At 40.3% G+C, this 24875-nt stretch overlaps 1 protein-coding gene across 1 annotated transcript in view; it reads left to right on the forward strand.

The window, feature by feature from the left end:
• The window catches only part of SPEG (striated muscle enriched protein kinase), a 133558-nt gene that overhangs the window by 68309 nt on the left and 40374 nt on the right, over positions 1 to 24875 (forward strand). Inside the window, exons 7-15 of the mRNA XM_070956733.1 lie at positions 4376 to 4584; positions 4833 to 4921; positions 6092 to 6267; positions 10061 to 10321; positions 13872 to 14030; positions 14821 to 15010; positions 18039 to 18268; positions 22002 to 22121; positions 22530 to 22634. Of these exons, the coding sequence (XP_070812834.1) occupies positions 4376 to 4584; positions 4833 to 4921; positions 6092 to 6267; positions 10061 to 10321; positions 13872 to 14030; positions 14821 to 15010; positions 18039 to 18268; positions 22002 to 22121; positions 22530 to 22634 (1539 nt within the window). The remainder of the gene's footprint in view (positions 1 to 4375; positions 4585 to 4832; positions 4922 to 6091; positions 6268 to 10060; positions 10322 to 13871; positions 14031 to 14820; positions 15011 to 18038; positions 18269 to 22001; positions 22122 to 22529; positions 22635 to 24875) is intronic.

Consider the following 24875-nt stretch of genomic DNA (forward strand, 5'->3'; position numbering starts at 1 on the left):
CGTTTGCGCAAAAGTAAGGCCCGCTGGGTTAAATGGCGTTTAACTTCAGGTATGTTTGCATAGCGTTGCAGTCATGAGCTTAATTTGGAGCTGGAATTTATTCACTGAGAGTGGATTTAGGAAATCGCGGGAAGGACCGAAGGAAGGTCTGTTTTGTTTTCAGTACACCTTTGTGTTCATCTGGTGAAGAATGAGAAATGTGTGATAGCAAAACGCATCTCCTATAAGCAAAAAAAACCTACCGTAGTGAATTTCCAAAGCCTTCAATAATACGGCAGTATGTTCTATCTAGAATATAACATAGTTACAGTAGGCTAAGGGTTTTGATGCAGATGCAAATATACCTTAGCATATTGCTATTTAAACATGGCTGTCACGTTAAGCCAAAATATCCTTTTTGTGGGCAAGGCATATTAAATGAATCGTAGTTTCTTCTTTATCTCAAGTTTAGGGTTTAGTGTGCTTTGTGAACTGATTATCTTCACCTGCTGCAATCAAATTGTGAGAGATTTGCAGTCCAATCTTTTTACCTTGTGGTGATGATGAGTCGGGGAGGAAGGAAATAAACAGCACAGCTTCTCCAAGTTGCAAGAGGGTAATTCTCCTCTGAGGAAAATACTCTGATTTCTAGTCAGTTTTAATGAAGAGTTGAGAAGAAGTCATATAGTTTTTGGATCTTAGGTAGAATCAGTATATTGCTCCTTGTTCCTCTGTCTCTATAAATAATATTTTGTTTTGAATAATTCCCTATTGTTTTTATAAGGCAGCATTGGATAGTATTGCCATGGAGTATCATGATACTCTGCTTTCTCCTGGTCCGATGCCCCCAACTGAATCCATTACGCTGGATTATCCCATCAAGTTCTGGATCAAAACTATCCCCTCTGTCCTAGCAGTGCAGTACAAGTTTTCATTGTCCAAACTATTAATGTCACCTTGACCCTTTTCAGGGACAACACACCAAAAATGCTGCTGCCAGCATGAACAGATAATGTTAGTATCCAAGATTGGAGTGCCCTATTCTTGGCTGATATCTTTTTCTTTGCTGATACGGTTTGGCTATAATTCCTTCCGCCACCCAGCCATGAATAATGACAACCTCTGAAAGCGTTGGCTGTAGTATCTTTTGAAATATTTTACCAGAAGGTGTTGTTGACAGTGCTTACGTTGTTTCTTGCACAGTGAAGGTTCTATAATTCAGAGAATTACATATTTTTATGCACTTTTATTTATTTTATTTTTTTTTGCACTTGTTCTAAATGTCGGCTGCTTTATGCCAAATTGTAATTTTATCGCATTACATTTTGTTGATTAATTCATACAGGTAGCTCTTGAAAGGGTGACATTTTCACATGATGTTTTAGCCACATCAGATTTACAATAGAAGTTGTTTCTCATTTTATACCCATGCATAAGGACTGACACCAACAAGACCTGAACTATGGCTAGATAAGAGATGGTTGTGGATGTTGACCTTCTGGATTGAGAAAAGAATAGCTAAAATACAATAAAAAAAAGGCAGTCTCTGACACCTCTCCCTCTCTCCAGACATATACATATATTTGATTCCTACACTTTACATAAGCTGATATCTGATTTATTTTGTATACATTAAAAATAAAATCAGTTTGATGTAATGATTAAGGTGCATAGAAACCAGGAGACTGTGAGTTCTAGTGCTGCCTTAGCCTGAAAGCCAGCTGGATGACCTTGGGCCTGTCATTGTCTTTCAGCCCAACATTTTATAATGTTGTTGTGGGAAAAGCATGAGGATAAAGAAGTATTAGGTATGTTTGCCACCATGAGTTATTCATAAAAAATAATAAAGGCGAGATAAAAAGATCTTTTTTTAAAAAAACTACTTATTGCCATGTCCTTGAAGTTGGCTGCAGTTGGCTACTGAGTGTGAGTCAACTCTGCTGGTGTGAAATCTGAAGTGATATGTAAAAATGGATAATAGTATTGTGCAGTTCCCTGAATACATTACTTGGGGGAATTTAGGACATTGGTCTTTCTCCCAATACTTGGTAGTCCTCACAGCTACTGACTAAATTAGGTCTGATTGAGGAAGCTTGACCTTCTTGAGGAGACTGATAGTTAACTAGCACTCTGACCTGTCAGTAATTGGATGAGAGTCTGAATTTATTTACAAAAAAATTGATAAATTTGAAGTGATGTGGATGAAATCCGCATAAGGTCTTCATCACTTCAGACAAAGGTCTTACTAGGAAATGTTAGAGTAATCACTTAAGGATCTACATAGAGGAAATGACATGTTTAAATGTACTGCCATATTCTAGCAAAAAAAAGCACTACCTGTTTGTGAAATGCTGGTATATTTAGGAGAGGCTGCATTAGCTTTTCCTCTGAAATATAATTTTTGTTACATATGTGGGTTGGGTTACTTTTCCAGTGGAGTAGCATTTCAACGTGTGAGCATCTCAACTATGAAATATCCAGGCCTTGGGAGGATTGCATATTGTATAACGTTTCTGATTTTGTTGTTCTGCTTCACGTCAACCACTAGATTTCTTTTAGTAGAAATGAAAATAGTCTTGTTGAGGTTAATGTTTTTTGTGGTAGTACAATGGCCTGTGGGTTTGCTTGAAGGTGGGCACTTTTCTTACAGCATACCTAACTGCATCCTAAAACCCAGTGGAATAGTTCAAAACAAAGAAAAGGAAATATTGCCATCGGGCTTGAATAGAGGCAAAAAACCTGGCGTCTAATATCCTGGAAAAGGGACACAGTAAAAGCAACAAAGCCAATCTAGCTTAGGCTCTTCAGGCCAATGTTTGTGTTAAGAGGGATTGTTATATTATACTATGGCTGCCTTCCTGATTTTCTCTCCATTACCATTCTCTGGTAATAGTCAAGTAGGGAACTTAACATGGGGAAGAGTTGAAAATATAGTTGTATCTCACATAGTTAAATGAGGAATTATGGAGGACGTATAATTTTACTTTTGATATAATAAGACAATTTTTTTTTAATTTTTTAATTTGATTTATATGCCGCCCTTCTCTGGAGACTCAGGGCGGCTTACAATGCGTTAAGCAATAGCCTTCATACTTTTGTATATTTATACAAAGTCAGCTTATTGCCCCCACAAACTGGGTCCTCAATTTACCTACCTTAGAAAGGATGGAAGGCTGAGTCAACCTTGAGCCTGGGGAGATTCGAACTAGCAGTAATTGCAGGCAGCTGGATGATAATAACAGGCTATTAGTCTGCTGCGCCACCAGGCTCATTGTGTGAGCCACCAGGCTCACACAGTGTGTGAAACCTGAGCAGATTATGCCTTAATTTTATTATGTTTGAAGAGAAATACATTTTTGAAGAACCTTTTCCTATGTGTGACTATGGGCTTTGCTCACTTGCACTGAATAATGGCATAAATATTTTTTTCTTGCCATGCCCCCTTGATACGCCCTTGAAATCCAGAGTTCATGAATGAAACAAGCTTAAGTTGTCCTTAGCGGTATTGAAGCTCAATAGCATTTCCCTCCTTATTCCAGCACTGCCTTAGAATAGGCTCAAAGTATGCAAAATCCTTTATTATATTGCTGAGCACATTGTAAGCCGCCCTGAGTCTTCGGAGAAGGGCGGCATATAAATCAAATTAAAAAAAAAAAAAATTCACTGAGGGAAGTCAGGTGATTGCAGTGCCTTGAGACAGAAGCAGTAGTGGCAAGATAGAGATTAGCAAAAGGTGTAGCAAATTTCATCCCAGTATAATTTTCTGCCAAAGTGGGGAGCATTAACTCAGGAAAGGTATTGTTATCATTGTGAAGGGTAGTACTTCTTTAAGAAAGAGGAAGAAGTTTGCCCTTTCTGATTAATCATAAAAGATGTTATAAGCAAGTAATCATCCTTGATATGATGAATTCCTGTTGCTGTGTGGGAACGTTATTACTCTAGTTACTTCAAAAAGAGTCCAGGCAGACAAATAGTCCCTCATTTGCTTTGTCTGTTTCCAAGTTTTAGTAATATAATTCCTTCAAATATAATTTTTTATTGACCAAGTGTGATTGGACACACAAGTAATTTGCCTCTGGTGCATAAGCTCTCAGGGTACATACAAGCAACAATTGATATGTCATGATCATAATCATAAAATACAATCATCATAAATCCTAAAATACGGTTAAATTAAATCATAAGATAAAATAAGGCAGACAGATGCCTTAATTTTCAGAACTGTGGAATTGGGGGGGGGGATAATACTGTGTGATGTCATTTAAGAAGTTAGATTTTGCTTGTTATATGTGGCTGACTCAGAGTTGCCTGCTGTTAGCTTGGCTCTGTTTACTCCTTTCTCCCACTTTGCTGGGCTCTGCCCAATCTGTACTGTTACGTTCTTCTGATTGCCCAGCTCCCGCAGAGATCCACAGTCGATTGATGCCCCGCCGTGAAGTCAGCAGCCCTGTCACCTCAGATGAAGAGTACCTGAGCCCTTTGGAAGAGTTCCCTGAGTCACTCACCCCTCAGCATCATCCTGTTATGAGAGTGCAACCCCGCTCTGAGATTGGCCCGACTGCAGCACACACAGACATTAACTTCAAGGCTGCGCCATGTTTTGAGGTGAGGTGAGAGAATGACATGAGGGTAAAGAAAAGAAGCCGGCAGCTTTGACCTACCTGGATAGGTAGGTTGAAGGGTGTAAGCAATACACCTCTGGATTGTGGGTGGAATAGAATCTGGGTCTTTTTGCTGCATGTGACAAGAAACAAGCTATGGCCTCTTATATTCCAGCAGAAAGATGGAGGGGAGTAAGTTTTTGAACTCTGCTTGTCAATTGTCATGATCCTGGCTGCTGTTTTTTTTTGTAGATAGCACTAAATGACCAGACGGTACTGGAAGGACAAGATGTTGTCCTGCGTATTCGGGTGCAAGGGGAGCCCAAACCCATCGTCCACTGGTATGTTTCAGTATGATTTTAAAAGTATTCCTGTCTTGTCTTCCAGACACTATTCTTAATGGGTAAGATGGCAGCGATGGGAGTTGCTCCAGTCTTGCAAAATAACAACTGCCTTCAGGCATTTAGCCAAGCAAGCCTTTATACTTCCCCCTCACTCCCATCCTATCCATCAGTGTTCCACAATTAATTAACCGTTATATAATGTGTCAGTTGACATGATATTTTAAAAGGTTTGTAGAATTGCGTTATTGGTTTTTCATTTCCAGAAGGCACTAAATCAAAACGGGAAAGGTTATATCTGCATGATGGAAATGCAAAAGGGACAAAGATTTTAGAACAGGTATAATGCCTGAGAAAGTGTAATCTTGGATCCCTGTTTCCAGTAAAATTCAGCAATGGTGCTAAAATGCCACAAAAAAAAAGAAGACATTTTAGCATTCAAATTTGTGGCATTTACATTGCAAGCAACAGCAGAAATGCAGGTATCTGATCTGTTTTCTTCCTGCTTCACCCTATCAGAAAAGCCAAAATCATCAATTTTCCACCGTTGCTTATAATGGAAGCATAACAAAGTCCTTCTCTTTTGCTCTGTGTGAGATACAGGTGGATGGAAAGGGTGTGAATGTTTTGTGCTCCTGGAAATATCCCTGTTTTTTTTAAAAAATATTGGTCTTAGATCTGAGATATATTAAGTTGGCTTGAAGAAATAGAAAGAAACGAATGTCTAAGACAAAAATGTAACAAAACAGGGATAATGACAAAACCAGAATATCAGGGGTGAAATCCAGCAGGTTCTGACAGGTTCTGGAGAACCGGTAGCGGAAATTTTGAGCAGTTCGGAGAACCGGTAGCGGAAATTTTGAGTAGTTCGGAGAACTGGCAAATACCACTTCTGGCTGGCCCCAGAGTGGGGTGGGAATGGAGATTTTGCAATATCCTTCCCCCAGGAGTGGGAGTGGGAATGGGGATTTTGCAGTACCCTTCCCCTGCCATGCCCACCAAGCCACGCCCACAGAACCGGTAGTAAAAAAAATTGGATTTCACCACTGCAGAATATGCAGTATTTTTCTGGGCATGCAGTGGTAGAGAAACAAGTGTGTGAATTATCTCTTGAAGATGGGTGAAATGTTAACTGCTGCAAACTTTCAGACTTTCTGTTCTGAACTGTAGGTTGAAGAACAGGCATCCTGTAAAATATGGACGGCGCATTTCTGCTGTGGAAGAAGAGGATGGATCATTCTGCCTCCATATCCGCATGGTGGAATGCACAGATGCTGGCTATTATGCCTGCAAGGCCATAAATGAATATGGCACCAGACAGTGTGAAGCCAAGCTTGATATACAAGGTATCTTTGGGAGCTCCAGAGCATGAGAAGTACAGTAATGCTTTGCCAGTCATGTGATGATCTAAGAGATCCCACCTGCATGTCTGCTTCTTCCTACCACTCATCAACCATCCTGCTCCCCCAATGTGAACATGTTTACAGTTTGCTCATAATCTTGGTACTATCTCTCTAGCCACCAGTAGCTGCTTCATGGCCATTGGCTAGAGCCATCTTGAGGGGCAAGGATGGGGAACACATGAAAAGAAGAAAACACTTAGGAGTACAAAATTAATTGCATTCATAAAACAGTTTTGAATATTCAGGGTCTTTGATAGAATAGCTTTTGGTAATCTTCACAACAGCCTTGAAGATTGCTCAGGGTCATCCTCATGTTGCACTTGGAAGTCCAAGAGGTACTAGCTTCTCTTTTTTTCTCCAGAAGACTTTGTCCTTGCCACTGAAAGGGAAATTTGAAGCAAGAATTAATTTATTCATAGGTCAATTTCTATGTGTGTTACACATATGATGTAACATTGGGGAGGGGGGGTGCCTTCGAGTCAGTTTTTGACTCCTGGCAACTGCCTGGATAATCCCTGCAGTTTTATTGGCAAGATTTCAGTAGTAGTTTGCCATTGCTTGCTTCCTAGAACTGAGAGAGAGTAACTGATCCCAAGTCATCCAATGGCTTCAAGACTAAGGCAGGGCTAGAACTCATGGTCTCCCAGTTTTAGCCTGGTGCCTTAACTTCTACACCAAACTGGCTTTCTATAATGTACCATAACTACATTGTTATAATTGCCAGTTTTGGTGATACCTTCTACATCAGCCACCAGTGAGTTCCATTTGCAACGAGAAGTGGAGTAACAAAAAGTGGAATAATAATAATTTGTCTGACCTCATATCCTCACCATATTTTCTCACAACTTAGCAGGATTTCCCCCCCCTGTTTAACGTATTTATTGTTATTTAAAACATGGGTGTCGGGTTTGCCTCTTTCCTTCCAGTTAATACTCATCAGGAATTAGGTGCTTAAGTATGTTTCCACCCTTCTCATAAGGCATCATCTTCATCAGGCAAGGGAGCCAGGAGCCCCAAATTGGGTGTAATAGGTGATGCATAGCTACCATAGGTCTGCCTCGTACCTACTAGTAAAAAAAAGGTTGGTTTCAGTTGCCCGATCTCATATTTGGTTTAGGAAGGAGCTGGATCTGCATTCCTCCAGCAATTAAGAAAATTTGGTGTTTGCACTATCTCCATTGTGGAGTCATTAACCAAATTAAAAATGTGGGGTAGAAATATAAATAAATAGTAACTGCTTCTATATCAAATTAGCTGCTGCCCTTTGAGGATGTCCCTGGTCTATTTTAACCTGTTTTCTTGCTGGCTCCTTTTGCTACAGTTGCTGTAGCCCTTTGCTTTGATTCATTACATCATTCTTGGTAAAATAGAAGCAGGCTCCCTTACTTGGACAAAAGTGCTTACTGGACCCAGTTTTTGGATCTGCAGAAAGTTTCTAGATGACATGTTTTCCTAGCTAGTAAAAGGGGAATTGAGTGTTCTGCCCAGCTTCAGTTTGGGGTTGATTTTTATGAACAAGATGATACTATGAGATAGGTGTGACAGTTTACGTGTGCAACTGCTTTGTTTTGACTCATTTGCTTTTGTCAGCCAGTATCCACAAATGTATTTGTGCTGTGGTGAACGTCTTTTGCTTAGACTGAGCATGTATGAATTTGTCTGTGCTTTGCTTTTATGTCCATCATGCTACACTAATCCTTCGCTTGCTGACTGTGTTTTTGTCTGTACAGGGAGAGTGAGCTAAGGTACTCCTGGCCCCTGGGCCACTCTAGCCAGACAACCTGGGCAGTTGCCTCTACTCCCGGCACGACTGAACAAACCAGGCTGGCAAGGCTTGGCTTCTGGATGGCCAGCGCTGAGACTCACCTTGGACGCAGAGCCTGGTTGCAGCTAGGGGAATGGGACACAGTGGGTGGGAAAGTAGTTGGGGACTCCCTTTAGCTGTCTGAGCAGTTCTGAGCTCCCTATAGCTACATGAGCTGAATTAATCGGTGGCACCTCCTTAGTGTTTGGGCAGGAAGCTTTCATCCAGATGGATCTCCATATGTTCTGTGCTAGGCACAGAATCTCAGAAGTGGATAGCATGCCTACGTACCAGGCATTCCCCATCTAGGTGCTGATGGTGTGCAGTGCCCATTCTGGCCTTCACCGCTGTCTGGCCTACACTGTGGCCAGTGTGTGGTGCTGTTTCCTTCATGTGTCCATGTCTCCTTGCCTCCTCTGCCTTTGCCCACTCCTCTTCCTGGGGGCTTAGAGCAGAATGCTAGCTTGTCCTCACCCTGCTGGTCTCTCAAGAGGATTCTGCTCATCCATGGAGCCAACACATTAAAATGAGGTGGCTTTGAAATGAACAGGCCACATCTGGACATTGTTATGCCTCAACTCCAAGACCTCTCAGTTAGAAGGCCACTTAGTTCAGCATCTTTATCCAACCATGACCTCTGGGAAACATAAAATGACCAGGAAAGACCCCTTTTGTCCAGAACCGTGTAGAATGGAGAGGGTTTTTGGAAACAATGGGAGCCTACTAGACTTTGATCTCCAGGCATCTTCAGTGGAGGCCAAGGATGCTGTCTCTTACCATCATTCTGCTCCCATTCTGGGAGTATCTCACAGGAGCTGGGCTATAGAGAATCCTCTTTTTGTAGATGAAATAAAGTCTGTTTGTTTGGTAAAAGTATTGTGTGGTTTGTTCTTAGCACAGATCCTTGTTTCCCTTCTCCTCATGTCCCCTTCTTATTCCATATCATGCTTTTGTGTTCTCCATACCCCATCATAGTTTCCCCTTTCAGATTGAGTTTGCTTTGGATTATGACTGCTTTGTCTTCATTTACGTTCTGTTGCAGTAGTTAATGAGTTGCCAGCTATACTAGGAGAAAGCCACTCGAACTGGTCTGTTTGCATCTGGAGTGTGGGATAGAAATATTGATCTAAATAAATAACTCTGCTGCTTTTCCACAGCTGTACAATCTGTTCATTTGTAGAAAGGAAAAACGAGCATTTAACTGAGATACTGAAAACAGAATACATACATAGTTAAAATGTTGCTCTGTTTTGCTCTAAAACTTCCAGTTTTGAAATGTGTACGTTAGCTATTTTCTCTTGGCTCAGGAAGGATTCCCTGGAAAACTTCATAACATTTTCCTTTTGTGAGGTAGACTTAGTTATTGGACCAGGTTGCAGGAATTCTATATGATAGTTGGATTTTTCTGTTCAACCACGGAATGGAATGGTAGCTTTGATATTTAAGATATAGAAAGAAAAGGGCCTGTAGGTTGGACATGTTTTCTGTTCCTTTGCATTTTGAACATCTAAGGTCATCTGCAAAGTGGGGGGTGGGGGGAGGCAGTTGTTTTCCTTACCTTGGGAATATGCAGGATCATAGATTTCTGTCTCCCTTATGATTTTGAAGGACAGACATTCAGAATTCCTGGAAATGGGGCAAGTGAATTATCTGCAGCTGAGGCCAGAGAATAATTCTGAAATTCAGGTTTGCATTTAACTTCTTTATGAGAGCAGTGTGCAAAAGTTGCCAGCTAGGATAATCCAAGCCTTAACTTCACAAATCAAAAAGGTTGTAGCAACATGATAATCTAATTTAACCATAAAAATACCCATTGCATGCTTTCCACACCTTATTCTTTGCATCCTGTCCCGTTTTTTTTCCCCATTGCTCAGAGACGCATCTCTTTCTCTCTTTTTCCATTTCCTCTTCCTGTTCCCTCCTTCTTCCCAGTGCACCCTGAGACACACTCCCTGGCAGTGCTGACCCCGCTGCAGGACGTGGTGGTGGGGGCTGGGGATGCAGCGATCTTCGAATGCCTAGTTTCTGGCCCATCGGATGTGGATGTGGACTGGTTGTGGCGGGGGCGCCTTCTGCAGCCTGCCCTGCTCCAGTGCAAGATGCATTTTGACGGACGCAAGTGCAAGCTGCTGCTTACCTCTGTGCATGAAGATGATAGTGGTATCTACACATGCAAGTTAAGCACAGCTAAAGGTAAGGAATGCTGTACAAGCAGAGGTGAAGACGACATAGGAGGAAGGATCTGGGTTCACGCACTGAACTAATCCAACCATTGACTTAATCTTGATTTGTTAAGCCATAATTGACTGGGTTCACACAATAAATATAACTGACGTTATGCCTCTTCAATGCATAATTATTGTAAGTCACAAATCATAGTTTACAAATCAGTGGTTGTATTCACATAACATATTAAGCAAAGCCCCAAGAACCCTGTAACTTTGAGATATTAATCCTATCCCTAAAATAAGCCATAGATAGAACACTTGGGGGGGGGGTTTGAGGTGCTAACTTCTCATTGAGTCACTAAAACTGTTTTTTACATCTTTCTGATAAATCACTGTTTTTTAAATTTTATTTTTTAAAAGGTGCTAATGCTGATTTTTCCACTTCAAATCCCCATTAAAAGAATAAGAACAAGCAGGGCTGGTTTGTTTCTCTCCCCTTTCTGTCAAGCTTCCTCCTGGGTGGCAACAGTGATGGTTTAAAACACTCATCCACAGATACAACCATAATCTTTGGGATGCCAATAAGTAGCCTGTCTCTGTGCCAGGGGCCGGAGAAGAGTGTCAGCTTGTGAGAGAGGGCAAAGAGAAGCTCAATCAGCTGATTTAGGAAAGATGCAGAGCAGTTTGATTAAAAAAAAAAAAACACACACCCGCTCCAGTCATGCTGGACTATAATTCCATCTTTCTTACTTTTTTTTTTTTTTTAATTTGATTTATATGTCGCCCTTCTCCGGAGACTCAGGGCGGCTTACAATGCGTTAAGCAATAGCCTTCATACTTTTGTATATTTATACAAAGTCAGCTTATTGCCCCCACAAACTGGGTCCTCAATTTACCTACCTTAGAAAGGATGGAAGGCTGAGTCAACCTTGAGCCTGGTGAGATTCGAACTTACAGTAATTGCAGACAGCTGGTGTTAATCACAATGCTTTTAATCTGCTGAGCCACCAGGCCAGGTACTTTACAATGTTTGAGCTATGGTTTGATGGATGTAGACAGGGTACATTGTGAAAAGTTGTACTGCAAAGGTGGGAAATTGGAGCTGGAAACAGCTTAGCAACTGCTGGAAAGCCTTACGTTCTCCATCTTTGCGATACAGGTAGTCCTTGACATTTGTTTACAAAATGAAAAAGGGGTTAAACTGAGAAAAGAGGGGGAAAAAATGATACCCACAGCCAGAACTAAATTTATCAATTGATGTTTAGATTATTATTTTTGAGGCTAAATTTCTGAGCACATGTTTGCAGAAGAAATCATTTGGCTTTTGTAGTTCACTGGCTTACACTGAAGGTAAAGCAATATCCCTTTTTGAGTTGTGCTTAAGTCCTATGATTCCACGAGCATGTCTATAGTTTTCTTAGTGTTGAAGTAGCTTGCTGTCTCCTTCTTCCAGGATGTTTCATCAATTTACCATTCTTGTTCATAACCCTGGGATTTTGTAGTGGTCTCCTATCCAGGTATAATATTGCCAGGGTTTTTTTTTTTAAATAGCCAAAACCAATCAGGTGCTGCCATTATCAGAATTTAGATACTGTAAATTCTGTACTGACTATTTTGATCTTCCGATGCACCCATGCCCAAATCTAGCTAAAAATCAACAGATCTACATATGCAAGATGCCAATTTTCTTCCTTCTATCTAGGTATCTCTCCTTCTTGGCAGTAAATGAGTTGGGAAGCAAAAAGTAGGCAGAACATCATGATTAGAAGCTCTATGTAAAAGAGCTCAAAGTGTATTTTTCTGGCCACTATTTCATTGGAAAAAGTTGGAGTGAAAGAACATTATTTGGAAACAATTTTGCACTCTTGCTTATTTCTGTTTTTTTAAAAACTATTATTCCGCTTTTTAGAAGCCGAAATAATCATAAGACAATTTACAATCAAGTACACTAAAATGTACACACACAGAGAATTTGTAAGGTCTTGAACTAAAGCAGCAGTATAAAATATGTAGCTTAGCTGAACAGCCCAAATAAAATGCACCAAACAATTAAACAGATTGAAAACAAGACTGGAATCAGATGTATATTCCTTTGGGAAGGAGAGGCATCCATAAACATGGAGGTCACCACTGAAAAGCTCATCTCCACATGTTTTCTAGTCTGATATCTGGCAGAAACACAGAGAAGTTCAGATCAATAATAAAACAAAATACCAAAAAAATTAGTGTCTAGATTAATTCTTAGGAAGCTGCTTAATGTATTGCAGAAATGTATTGCTGAGCACATTGTAAGCCGCCCTGAGTCTTCGGAGAAGGGCGGCATATAAATCAAATTAAAAAAAAAAAATGTGATCGCAGAGCTTTACAAACTGAAGGGAAACTAGATTTTAAAGGAAGTTCAAAATGGTTTGAAAAAGATACTACATTCCATGCTTTTGACCTGAGTTTGTCCCTGGTCAAATATGTTTCACAATTTATTGGACCAATACAGCATGAGAAAAAAAGGGCAAATACTAAAAACCCTATTCAAAGTTCCTTCACCTTTGTGACAAGCTATGGCAGCTTTATAGCAGGTTGATTTTTATTGTAACATTCTTTTATGCAGACCACCCTAGGTATACATAAATTGAGTTAGGGATTACTTGTTGAAGTAATATTATGAAATTATTTAAATAAACAAGCTTGCTTTGGTAGTGGTAGCTGTAACATTCTTACAGGGAGAAAATTTACACGTTATTTACATTTGACTCCCAGACTGAGGGGAAAAATATTGTAAAGCAGAAAGCTGGAAGGGATCTGGCAAACTTTATGCCTGTCTATACAACCGGATGAATGGATTCGGTTTCTGTAGGAATGGAAGCAGAGTTGCTCTGAATTGGGAGAAATGTTCCAAGCAGGTTTGCCATGAAATTAGTTCTGATCTGGCCTCACTTACAATCTGCCCTGCCAACATTTATCAGATATTTCATTTCGTGTGTCAGCAAAAGTGTAATTTAAAGCACAAGAGTGGATCCATAGCCAAATGCTAATTTCTAGAGTTCCATTTCCAAGAAGAATTTGGGTTTCAGAGGCAGTAACAACATTTAAGAAGGGTACAGAAAGAGTAAAAGCAATTTAATTTCATTTTCTGGATATTCTCGTCTTTCTGAGAGGTTCTTTTTTAAAAAAAAAAAATCTTGCCTTTCATATTTTTTTACAAATAACTCAAGGCAATGAACATACATAATACTCCTTCCTCTTCCTCTTTTTCTCCACAACAAAACCCTGTGAGGTGAGTTGGGCTGAGAGAGAGAGGCCCAAAGTTACCCAGCTGGCTTTCAAGCCTAATATGGGACTAAAATTCATTGTCTTCTGGTTTCTAAGCCAGCACCTTCGCCGTTCCATCAAACTGGCTCTTTTCCCCCCCTCCCTAATATCTTTCCATACTTACCTATATATCTCAAGACCAGGAAAAGCCAACTTCATAGCAAGCTGCTTTCCTTGCCCTATAGTCTTGCTAGGTTCCAAAGCTTTTAAAGGCAAAGAAAAGATAAATTCCTGTGGATACTTTGCTGACTGTCCACTGTGCTTTGCAGATGAGCTGACCTGCAGTGCCAAACTAACAGTGTGGCCTTCACGCCATCCCCTTTTCACCCGCAAACTGGAAACTGTGGCTGTAGTGGAAGGACGAACAGCACGGCTTGACTGCAAGATCAGTGGGGACCCCCCACCAACCATCGTTTGGACCCACTTTGGTAATTCCCCTCCCCCTTGCAGTTCAGAGACACTGGTTTACAAGATGTTCTAAGGTCAGGCAACATGGCTATAGAAGGAGGGTCAATATACATGGATTGTTGTCCACTTACTTGGGCCAGGCTTGGTGGTAAAGAGGCAGAAGGCCACAGGATCTAAATCTTATTCTCTTTCAAAAGGTTGTGGGAACATCTATAGCCAGACTTGCAATAAGTTGCCACATCAGAAATCAGTATTTGGTCTCCTAGTGATCAAATGTATCTGTTAACAACCAATGGGAAAAAAATTGCTCTGGCTTCAGACATCATTGAGCCTGAATCCCACCAAAATCTACTGAGGTGAAAAGTATCCACACTACCCATATCCAGATCTTGCAGCCTTCCCTTCACTGTTAACATGTTTCTTTGCAGTGGCCTTTCGGCATAGCCATTTCTCAGCAGAGCTTGGCCTCTATTCTGGGGTGGTAAGTGACCTGTTAATCTACCAGTTGGTAATGAGAACATGTCCGGTCCCTGATTATGACAGTAGTTGCAGGAAAAATATGGTTGCTGCCATGCCAAAAAGTTTTAATGTATCTCTCTATCCCTCAAGATTATGGAAAGAGAACACGAAGATTCTTTTCGCTGTATTCTGCCAATGATCATAATAATGGTCCAAGACCTAGAGAGCTATATGTTATTAGCGCTTCCATGAACCCTGAATGCTAGGTTTTAACTTTCATATAAATTGGTACCCATTTGTGTCTTCTACTTCTTTCTGGGTCAGACTCTGACTGTCATGTGTCTGATGTAGGCCAGCCTGTACAAGAGGGGGAAACCATGCGTATACAGCAAGACGGGGGACTCCACTCTCTGGTCATCCTGCATGTGAGCTCCGAGGATGAGGGTCAGTACGGGGTGAGTGCCAGCAACAAGCACGGCCGAGCTGAGTGCACCGCAGAGCTGTATGTGGAGGAGCCGCGGCCAGCAGCTAGCTCCCAGATGTGAGTGGGAGGAGGAGGAGGAGGAGGAGGAGGAGGAGGAGGAGGAGGAGGAGGAGGAGGAGGAGGAGGAGGAAAAAGGGCTGAGAGGGGATTGGTTATGGAAACATCCAATGAAGATCCTAGAGACTTGTGTACAATTGAATATGCCTGTATAGCCATGACATTGCCAAAAAGTCAACTAAGCATCCTTAGTTATGGCAATGCATTTATGACCTGATCCCCAGTCATGGGGCTCTAACTCTCTTTGGTTAGTTTAAATCCTCTTAGGTAAAAGATTGGTGTACTTTGTTTTACTGGATTTCGATTTTGACCCAATGGATATTTTTGCTTCATCTCTGCCTTTCCATTAGCCAATGAACCCGCAGGAAGGCTCATGCATTAAAATAGGCTGCTGTCTTGACAGATATAAAACCATTGATGGACTTCATGCCCATGAGAGAATTAAGAGCAACTCTTGAAAACAGAGTTTTTAAATCTGGGGATCACTCTGTACTCAAATCTGGGGACCAGATTTGGCTACTGTTCTGATTAAGTCTCATGTGCAATTCTGGAAGACCGACTTCAACATGGCCTAGCTGCTTGCCTTAAAATACTGTGTGCACTGTAGCTTTTAAATGCACAAATAAACCCCAAGACAGACAGACAGACAGACAGACAAACAGACAGACAGAAGTTGTGGGAACCAGCTTTGGTTGTGGTTTTACAAGCTTTCTCAGAGGATTCCCTTCCTGTTTTCCAGTTCCAGATTTTATAAATGCTTCAGAGCACAGAACTTCTGATGCATCAGCAAACTATAATTAGCTTGCTTGAGGCCAGGGACATTATCAAGACAAAATAGAGACATTTTCTATTAAGGCCAATTGAACCAATTACATGTAATATAAAAAGAGCCCTGAAGAGTGAATCCGTTGTCTCCAAAGTCAGTCCTTGCCACTGCTTAAAAACAAAGGTTTTCTAGGTATCCTGGATAATGGAAAGTAGTAGTCAGACAATCAAAAAAATTAATTTGGTTGGGCAATCCCCCTTATCTTGTATTAAAAACAAATGTTTTTCATTTGATAAACAAGGTTCCCCTTTCCAATGTGGACCACAATCTGAAATAATTTTGATATCATAAATTCCCTGTAATATATTATTGAATGCAATTGAAAACTCTCCTATGGCCATTGAAAACAGCTTCATTAGCTATATGTTATATGTTGCTCCAGGAAAATATGGAGATATTGACTAATTTTTCCTATCTTAAAATACTATAATTTCCTTTTTCTTAAAAGAGTTACTTGAGAAGAACATCAACACTGATTTTACTTGCTTGGTTTTTCTTTGTTTTTTGTAACAAACAATAACTGTACAAAAAACTTTTAAAACTTTTAAACAATTAAAGATACAAACTGAGAAGGAAAAAAGGTCTATTTTATTATTTATACTCTTCAATAATCATTGGTTAACCAATGAATTCACTAATAATACAACCGATACAAGATGCTATTGTAAAGATATGACAAAATTTCTGCCATAATATTACATATTGCTGCATCTTTTGGTAGAAAATGTTGCCATTTTCCAAAACGGATAGATGACACAGTTCCTACAACCATTCCTTGACATGTAGAATAATGCCACTTTTCCAATTTCTTAATATAATTATTTTTTCCATCGTCCCCCTTCCATGCTCAATATAACCACAATTTTTGATAAATTGTCAAATTCCACAGCTGTGCTACAGAATTCAATGTTACATTAACATCTTTTGACACATAAAGATTTTCCTATAAATCTCCTAATATACATAATCCCAAACCTGGTTGATTTTTTCTTGTAATTCTGTCTATCTTTATGCATACATTGCCAAACAAATCAGTTGTGGATTCCTGTTCCCTATCCCATCCCCACAGAGTCAAACAGGATAAAATGCATTTGTTTATAAATCATATTTATAGAGCTACCCAATCCACAGTAATTCTGGACAGCATACAATTTAAAAACTTACAATATAACAAAACATATAAAAAAGGTGATAACCAGGGAATCAACATATCCAACAGAACACACATCCTGCGTCTAACCCAGAGGTTGGGAGAAAAGCCAGGCCTTTATACTTCATTTAAAAGACAGGATTGATCCAGCATATTTTCCATGCAATAATATCATAACCCACATTTACTTGCCTCGGACTCAGTCCCTTTGGGATTGCTTGAGTTTCCATTAACCATGAAAAGTCTTTCTTTTCTCTTCATACTTTTTCTCCTTGGGGAATATTTGCAACAGATTTCCCTGTGCTTTTTCTTCTTCTTCTTCTTTTTTTTTTTGATGTGATGTATTTTAGAAATAGATATTTGCCTTTTCCATGTTTGTTCCTCTGAGGCATAGTTGTGGCTTGTCCATAGGAGGTAGTTTTCTCTTTGCTCAAAAGGGAAAAGGAACATTACACCTGTATGTGAAGCCACAGAGTTGGAAATCTGTGGCATGATCCCTCTTGTCCAAGAAGGTGAACCAAAAGGGAAAGTAGGCCTCAGAGTAAAAAGTTTAAGCATTGCGGCCTATACTCTTAAATGAAGGACAAAAAGGATTTTTTGTTATCTGAAATTCCTCTTTCAGCAACAGACCCCTTCACTAGACAAGGATCACCTTGTCTAACTTTCTATAGCAGGGGTATCAAACTCACAGCGTCACGGCAGCATCATGTGATGTATTGGGACTCCGCCCCCTTTGCTAAACCAGGCATGGGCATATCCAATGTGTGACGCATCCAGCCGGCGGGCTGTGAGTTTGACAGCCCTGGTCTATAGTGTGCAAGGAACTATTAAAAACATCCATAAGAGGTGGCTATCTCTTATCTTTTTAAATGCCTCCCAGAATGGAGAACCATTTCCTCCATAGGCAGGCTGTACCATTGCTGTAGAGATCTTACCATTGAAAGTTTTTATTTATATTTAAGTGTCAGATAAATAAGATACATATGCAAGCACCCCAGTAGCTGGATTGGTTGGTGCATTTGAGGGATTTCCTTTCTTCCTTTCTCTTGCAGTTCCAAGCTAGAGAAGATGCCATCAATCCCTGAAGAACCAGAACAAGGGGAGAGTGAAGTTGAACGCTTCACCATGCCGGACTTCTTGCGACCGCTGCATGATCTGGATGTGGTGGAATCCAAAGAAGCTGTGCTAGAGTGTCAAGTGGCAGGTCTTCCTTATCCAACCATTACCTGGTTCCATAATGGGCGACGCATTGAGAGCTCTGAGGACCGTCGAATGACACAGTGTATGTTCCATCCTGCAGGTTTCTTGCACACATGGGAATTCCTATATGAAATAGGGTCAGTTCCACGTTTTGGGGAGGCCCTTGGGTAAGTAACCTCCCGAGGGGCCTGCCATCTTTGTCCGCAATAGCCATCAGATTTTCTGTCTATTATTAGCCCTGAGCTCTACTGCCTGCTTGCTTCCTTGCCAGCTGGTTGGGTGTGAATGAACAAGCAGTAGCAATAGCAATTAGGCTTATATAGCAGTTGCTTCTTTCTTCATACCACCATTTTTTCCTGTGTACACTGGATTGAGTGTACAGATATATCCATCTGCAAATTCATATGGCGATTATTTTTACTTTAAATTTCTAACCTCTCCCTTTTATAGGATCTCATCAGCTTTATCCAATTATAACTTTCTCAGTCTTCTTCCTCTTGACCCATTCACCCGTCATTCATAAATACCTCTACTCTTCATTCATTCTATCTGTCACACCAAGTATAGTCATTCAACTGTATTCCATACTTACTGGAATTCTTGACTCTATCCCAGGAGTGAAATGCTCCCGGTTTGGACCAAATCGCCTGATCCGATAGCGATGGAAGTGGTTCGGAGAACCGGTAGCAAAAATCCCTGCCCCCCCCCCTCCCCATGCTCAGCTGAGCCGCACAATCATCAGAGGCTTTTTTTTTACTTTTAAAAGCATTTTTTCTACAACCTCTTCGGCCGAAAAAATGCTTTAAAAAAAAAAGCATCTGATGATCGCGCGGCTCAGCTGGGATCGTCAAAGATCCCAGCTGAGTTGCCTGATCGGCAGAGGCTTTTTTTCTTTTAAATGCCTCTGATGATCCCAGCTGAGTTGCCTGATCGTCAGAGGCATTTAAAAGAAAAAAAGCCTCTGCCAATCAGGCAACTCAGCTGGGATTATCAGAGCCTTTTGAAAGCATTTTTTTTACAACTTCTTCACCGAAGAGGTTGTAGAAAAAATGGTTTAAAAAAAAAAAAAAGGCCACTCCCACCCAGTCACATTACCCCCCAAGCCACGCCCACAGAACTGGTAGCAACAAATTTTAGATTTCACCACTGCTCTGTCCCCTTCTTTTTCCACACATACACTGTCTTCAGTACTCATCCCCACTGCATTCAATTTACATTTATGTTTTTCTAAGACACCCTATTCCCTTACATAAAATGGGCAGAAGCAAGTTCTTAAAAAATAGCCATTTTTGCTTCTTTCAACATAATGCCACCTTGGAGTTGGTTAGCATCTTAAAGGCCCTCCCCCCTACCTTTTTAATTTTAATTACGTATACTATTCTTGTTTTAACCTCCTCCTATTGAAATATAATATTTTTACATGGTTTTAATATTTTTAATTATACACTGTATTGAGTCGGTGAGATGGGTGGTGGTCTATATTTGATATAAGTATAAATAAATTCATTTCTTGCAACAGACTCCATACTGCTACATTTTAACTAGCATTTGCACCTTTAATAAATATTCTATCTAGTTACAGAAAGTCATTTACTTACTTAATATATTGCCATTTAGCTGTAATTTGCAACTTATTTATTCCACCTTCCTGTCAACATAGTTTCCTTGTTATTAGATATATTAATTTTCAGATCCATATTATTTGCTGCATCATACAATCTACTTACCATTCACTGCAAATCATTTGAGTTCTCAGCCAACCACATGGTATCATCTGCATCCAAAAATACACATAGCTTCACATCCCCAACCAAGGCCTCTCTAATGACATCCTAAGCATTTCTTAAACAACCATCCATAAATCCATTAAATAACCAAAGGTGGCAAACAGCTAAGTTTTACTTCCTGCTCAGTATTGATCTATTCACTAAATATTCCATTTATATGCTTTATTTTCATTTACTACAGATAGCACCTCATCCTTAACTCGATATTTGTACAGGCCATATTCATGTCTATATACTTTATCATAGTCTTTCTCCAAATCCACAAATTTAGAATAAACTTTCTTCCACAGATTCCTCTGCACATTTGCTGCCTGGTATAAAGCCTCACTCCACTTCCCAGATTTGTACATTGTCACCTCTTATACCTTTTCAAACACCATTTTACCAAACATTTTCCTAAGCATACTTCATAAACTCCTGTAATTTTTGTGTACATTCTTGCTTCTGGTCCTCAAACTGTGAATTGTATCCCTTTGAGGGATTGCAGGAAAATTTGAGGAGGCTGACACTTGATCCAATTCTGCGTGGACATGGGTGGCCTTTGACAAAATGCTGGTGCTGGACCAGATTGTATGCAGCATTTGGGAGCTGGAGTTCTCCTTCAGTGACTTTTGCAATTGGCTTATGTGATAGTCTCAACACATCTCTTGAGTACTTGCCAAGGTCACCTTCTGAGTTAAAAGCCAGTAAAGAGGTGGTGACAGTCACCATCTTGTCATCAGTTCCTTAATTCAAATATATGTTCCTGATCCCATGTGGTTTCTTTGTAAACCTAGTGAAAGACCTGACTCCTTTAGAGCATTTAGAGTGCTTAGGGTGTCCACGCTAGATTCAAATCAACCTGATCTACTGGGATCTAAATATTGCACATCTTTAATTATCACTGTTCACTGGAGTTTAACAAACAATTATCCCTAACCTATGAATCCCTATTTTTATATGCATCTCCTCAACATTAGGTGATATCAGTTCATGTCACCTGATATAATTTAGCTCCTTGATTCATAATCTATGCCTTAACTTTCTCCATATATATCCATCAGTTCCATTTAACAAGATTCATTCGTATCTATTACAACTTTCTTATTTCTCTTTTTTCACAAATATAGCAAATATCTATTTCCCTTCCTTCTAGTTCATCAATTAATTAAGTAATTAATTCTTTAACATTTAGTCCTCTAGCTTTCCAAGTTGGTCGCAATCTTACATATGCTATGGTTTTTCTCCTAATGGAAATTTACTATTTTATCAGAATGCCACTCATCAGATAAAAATTGTACTGAGGAATTCTGGGAGTTGAAGTCCATGCATCTTCAAGTTGCCAAGGTTGAAAAACACTGGTTTAGATTGTCAGTCTTATTTGCATCTCAGTCATTTGCAGCATTGTCTGCTAATAGGAAGGAAAGTTCTAGTCAGCTTTAAACATGTTGGCTTGGGACTCCCAAACTCAAGCCAAACTGTATACAACAGAAAATAAAAACAGATGGGAGGGGGTTGGAGGACTGATGAATGCTATTCTCTGATTGGTCAGTTGGTAGGAATATTGCCTGGTTAATGGTGTTTTGAAAATATCAAGAATTGGCCCAATGAAAATGACCACAAGGTTCAAGCTACTTTTGAGGGATGAAGAATTGAAGTGTCCTAAATTTATTTTTTTTTTGCTCCTATTCATGATATTCAAAATTCATTGCCTGAGTTTGTTACTGCTACAATTTGCTTCAGGATTGGATGAGGGATAGCTGGCAGAGTAACTTAACATACAGCTCGGTTATCACCTGTCTCTATGGTTCACCTCTCAAATTTGTAAGGAAGAATGCTCTTAAAATAGCCCTGGAAATACTCCTTTCTTGCCAGCTTGCCTGTTATATTCTCCATACTATTTTCTCAGCAGTATTTTCCTACAGTCTCTCTGTATCTGTTGGCTGCCTGCTCCTAAAAATATTGGTGCCCAACTCCAACAAATGTTACAATCTCATTCTGTGTCCTTTTCTTACACTTCACCTCTCCATCTTTCTTTCCTCTTCGCAGATAAGGATGTACACCGTTTGGCCTTCAACTCTGTCAATCATGCCCATGCTGGAGTATATAAAAGTGTTATTGCCAACAAAGTGGGCAAAGCCACCTGCTATGCTCACCTCTATGTCGCAGGTAAAGAAAGAAGCTGGGACATGGGAAGAGCTCCCTATTCATTTTTGACAAGGTTCTACTTAAGCATTCCAGATGTGCTAGGATACACTTGTTTGGTTTTAAGGCTATGCCTGCTGGATGGAGAACATGAGAATAAAAAGAAGGACATGACCTCCATCTGGTCTGTAACCCTTGCAGAGATTATCTTCCTATAGCACATGAGATTTTGCCTAGCTCTCTATTTCTTGACTGGTATGTGTAGAAAACAATCTAATATACAGTTGTTGGGTACAGTAAATAGTTGAAGTGACTTAACAATAAAACAACAGAATTCTTGATATAGCTGATGAAAGGGAGGAAGACCAGAGGTAATTCTGATTAGAAAATAAAGCACTATTTTTTCCCTTTCCCTATGTTTGTCTTTTATAGATGTGGTACCCACACCTCCTGATGGTCCACCCACCATAGCAGCTGTCACTGGCAGAGGTATCACACTGAACTGGAATGCGCCAAAGTGGCTGGATTCAGCTATTGGTAAGCAAGGATAGGAAGGCAACAGGCATGCAAAGGGAAATCTTTACTCCCAGATTCTACTGTTCTAGAGTTTAGTGGATTTTCAAAGGCAGGCCATAACATGTGCCGAGGAAACAGGTGGTTGTTCCTGGGCACTTGTGTGCACAATCTGCGGTGTTCTTTGTGACAAAGTCCCCTCTAATTGATAGCTGCCATTGAAATTTCTATTGCTTCCCACTCAACCTGGGTCCTGCTGATATGGAAAGGGCATTACTCAGCAGCATAAAATTGCCAATTATGTCTATATCAGCACTGAGTGGTTTTTGCTCTCCAAAATCATGCCTTCTGCAAGGTAAAATCTTGTTAATTAGACTATTAACAAGATTTTACCTTGCAGAAGGTGTGATTTTGGAGAGCAAAAACCACCCAATGCTGATATGACTTCGCGAAACATGAACCTTTCAAGAAATTTATGGGCAAAGGTGATCCAACAGATCCTGTGAATTTGGACTTACAAAAAGCATTTGATAAGGTTCATCACCAAGGGCTCCTTATCAGATTCAACAGCAGTCATGGCATACAAGGACTGGTAGATTCCTCCCAGGGTATATGTTGCTTAGAAATGATCTGATATTAGAAGTGAGTAGCACGGCAGTCAGGTTTGCTAATGAAACAAAACCATTCAGCTTAATAAAATCAAAGCAGAATTGCTAACAATGTCTGAAGGATTTTTCTAAACTTGAGAAATGCCCATCAAAATAACAAAAACAGTTCAATGTACTGTGTTTCCCCGAAAATAAGACTCTGTCTTATATTTTTTTGAATCCTGAAATAAGTGCTTAGCCTTATTGCCATGCGCTCAAAAACGCAATTGGGCTTATTATCAGGGTATGTCCTATTTTGGGAGAAACAGGGTAAAGAAGTGTCAAGGAATAGATACTGATGGTAAGAAAAAAATAAATAAAAATATTTATTTATTTATTTATTTATTGGTTCGATTTATATGCCGCCCTTTTCCGGAGACTCAGGGCATCTTACAATGCGTGAAGCAATAGCCTTCATACTTTTGTATATACCTGCTTAGTAGGGCTTTCGGCCCTCCCCCCCAAGCGGTGTTCTTTTTTATACAAAGTCAGCTTATTGCCCCCACAAACCGGGTCCTCATTTTACCTACCTCGAAAGGATGGAAGGCTGAGTCAACCTTGAGCCTAGTGAGATTTGAACTTGCAGTAATTGCAGGCAGCTGGTGTTACTTAACAGTGCTTTAGTCTGCTGCGCCACCAAGGCTCTTCTGGATATATTAATGAGATGTGAACTGTCTCTGATTGATCAGGAAAAGGATTCTGGGAATCCGAGTAGAAAATGTCTGCCTTGTGTAAGGATGCTTTAAGAAAAGAACAAACTCCCTGCTTAGAATGATTAAGAGGAATGCATATAAGGCAGCCAAGAGAGCATTGCTCTTCTTTAATGTATAGCAGCACTGCATTACGTGAAGTTCCTGTCACCTTACTTAACTGGAAAAGTACAAACAGAAACAACACACAGAATGATTAATGGCTAGAACCCAGACCTAACTATTCCCCACCACTAACACCAACTGGACAGAGAAATGAGAACGACCACAGGCCAGCCCCCTAAGCTGATCCAAAAATATACCATGATTTTATGTTTGTTCATCACCTACAAACACTGGTTTGAGATAGGCAACAAGGCTAACCAGCAGGGCAAAGAGACCCAGCAGGGCCAAAATCTAGGCACCACCCCCATCCTCAATTCCCCAAAATCATCCACACAGTCATCCTATCACAGTGTACTATATATGACCTGACTTGAGCCCCGATTGAAAAAGAGCCAGAAAATCTTCTTCCTCTTTGGAGTGAGTGCCCACCAGCCTCTCAACAACCTTCTCTAAAAAGGGAAGGTTGGAAACTGGATGAACGTTACCCAATGCAGTACAGTTGGGTTAAAGGTAGGTCTCTGGAGAAGGGGGAAGACCACTGCTTTCTTCAGGAAGAACCATTCCCTCTTCCAAAGAGGCATTAACCACTACTTGCATCCAACCACATGCCATGTCTCAGGAGGCCTTGACCAGTCAAGATGACCTGAGTCCAGAGCACAGGTGATCAAACTCGCTGTCTGTGGACCCTACTCACTTCCTCAGGATCAACCAGCTGAAACTTCGCCAAGATAACCAAGCAAAGATATGCCTCAGTTACTTCCATAAGATCCACGCAGATGAAGTCCATCTCAGAGGACAGATGT

This window comes from Pituophis catenifer, unplaced genomic scaffold, assembly GCF_029215685.1.
Source record: "Pituophis catenifer annectens isolate HBS135680 unplaced genomic scaffold, rPitCat1.0.hap2 SCAF_1, whole genome shotgun sequence".
In the NCBI taxonomy this organism is placed as follows: Eukaryota; Metazoa; Chordata; class Lepidosauria; order Squamata; family Colubridae; genus Pituophis; species Pituophis catenifer.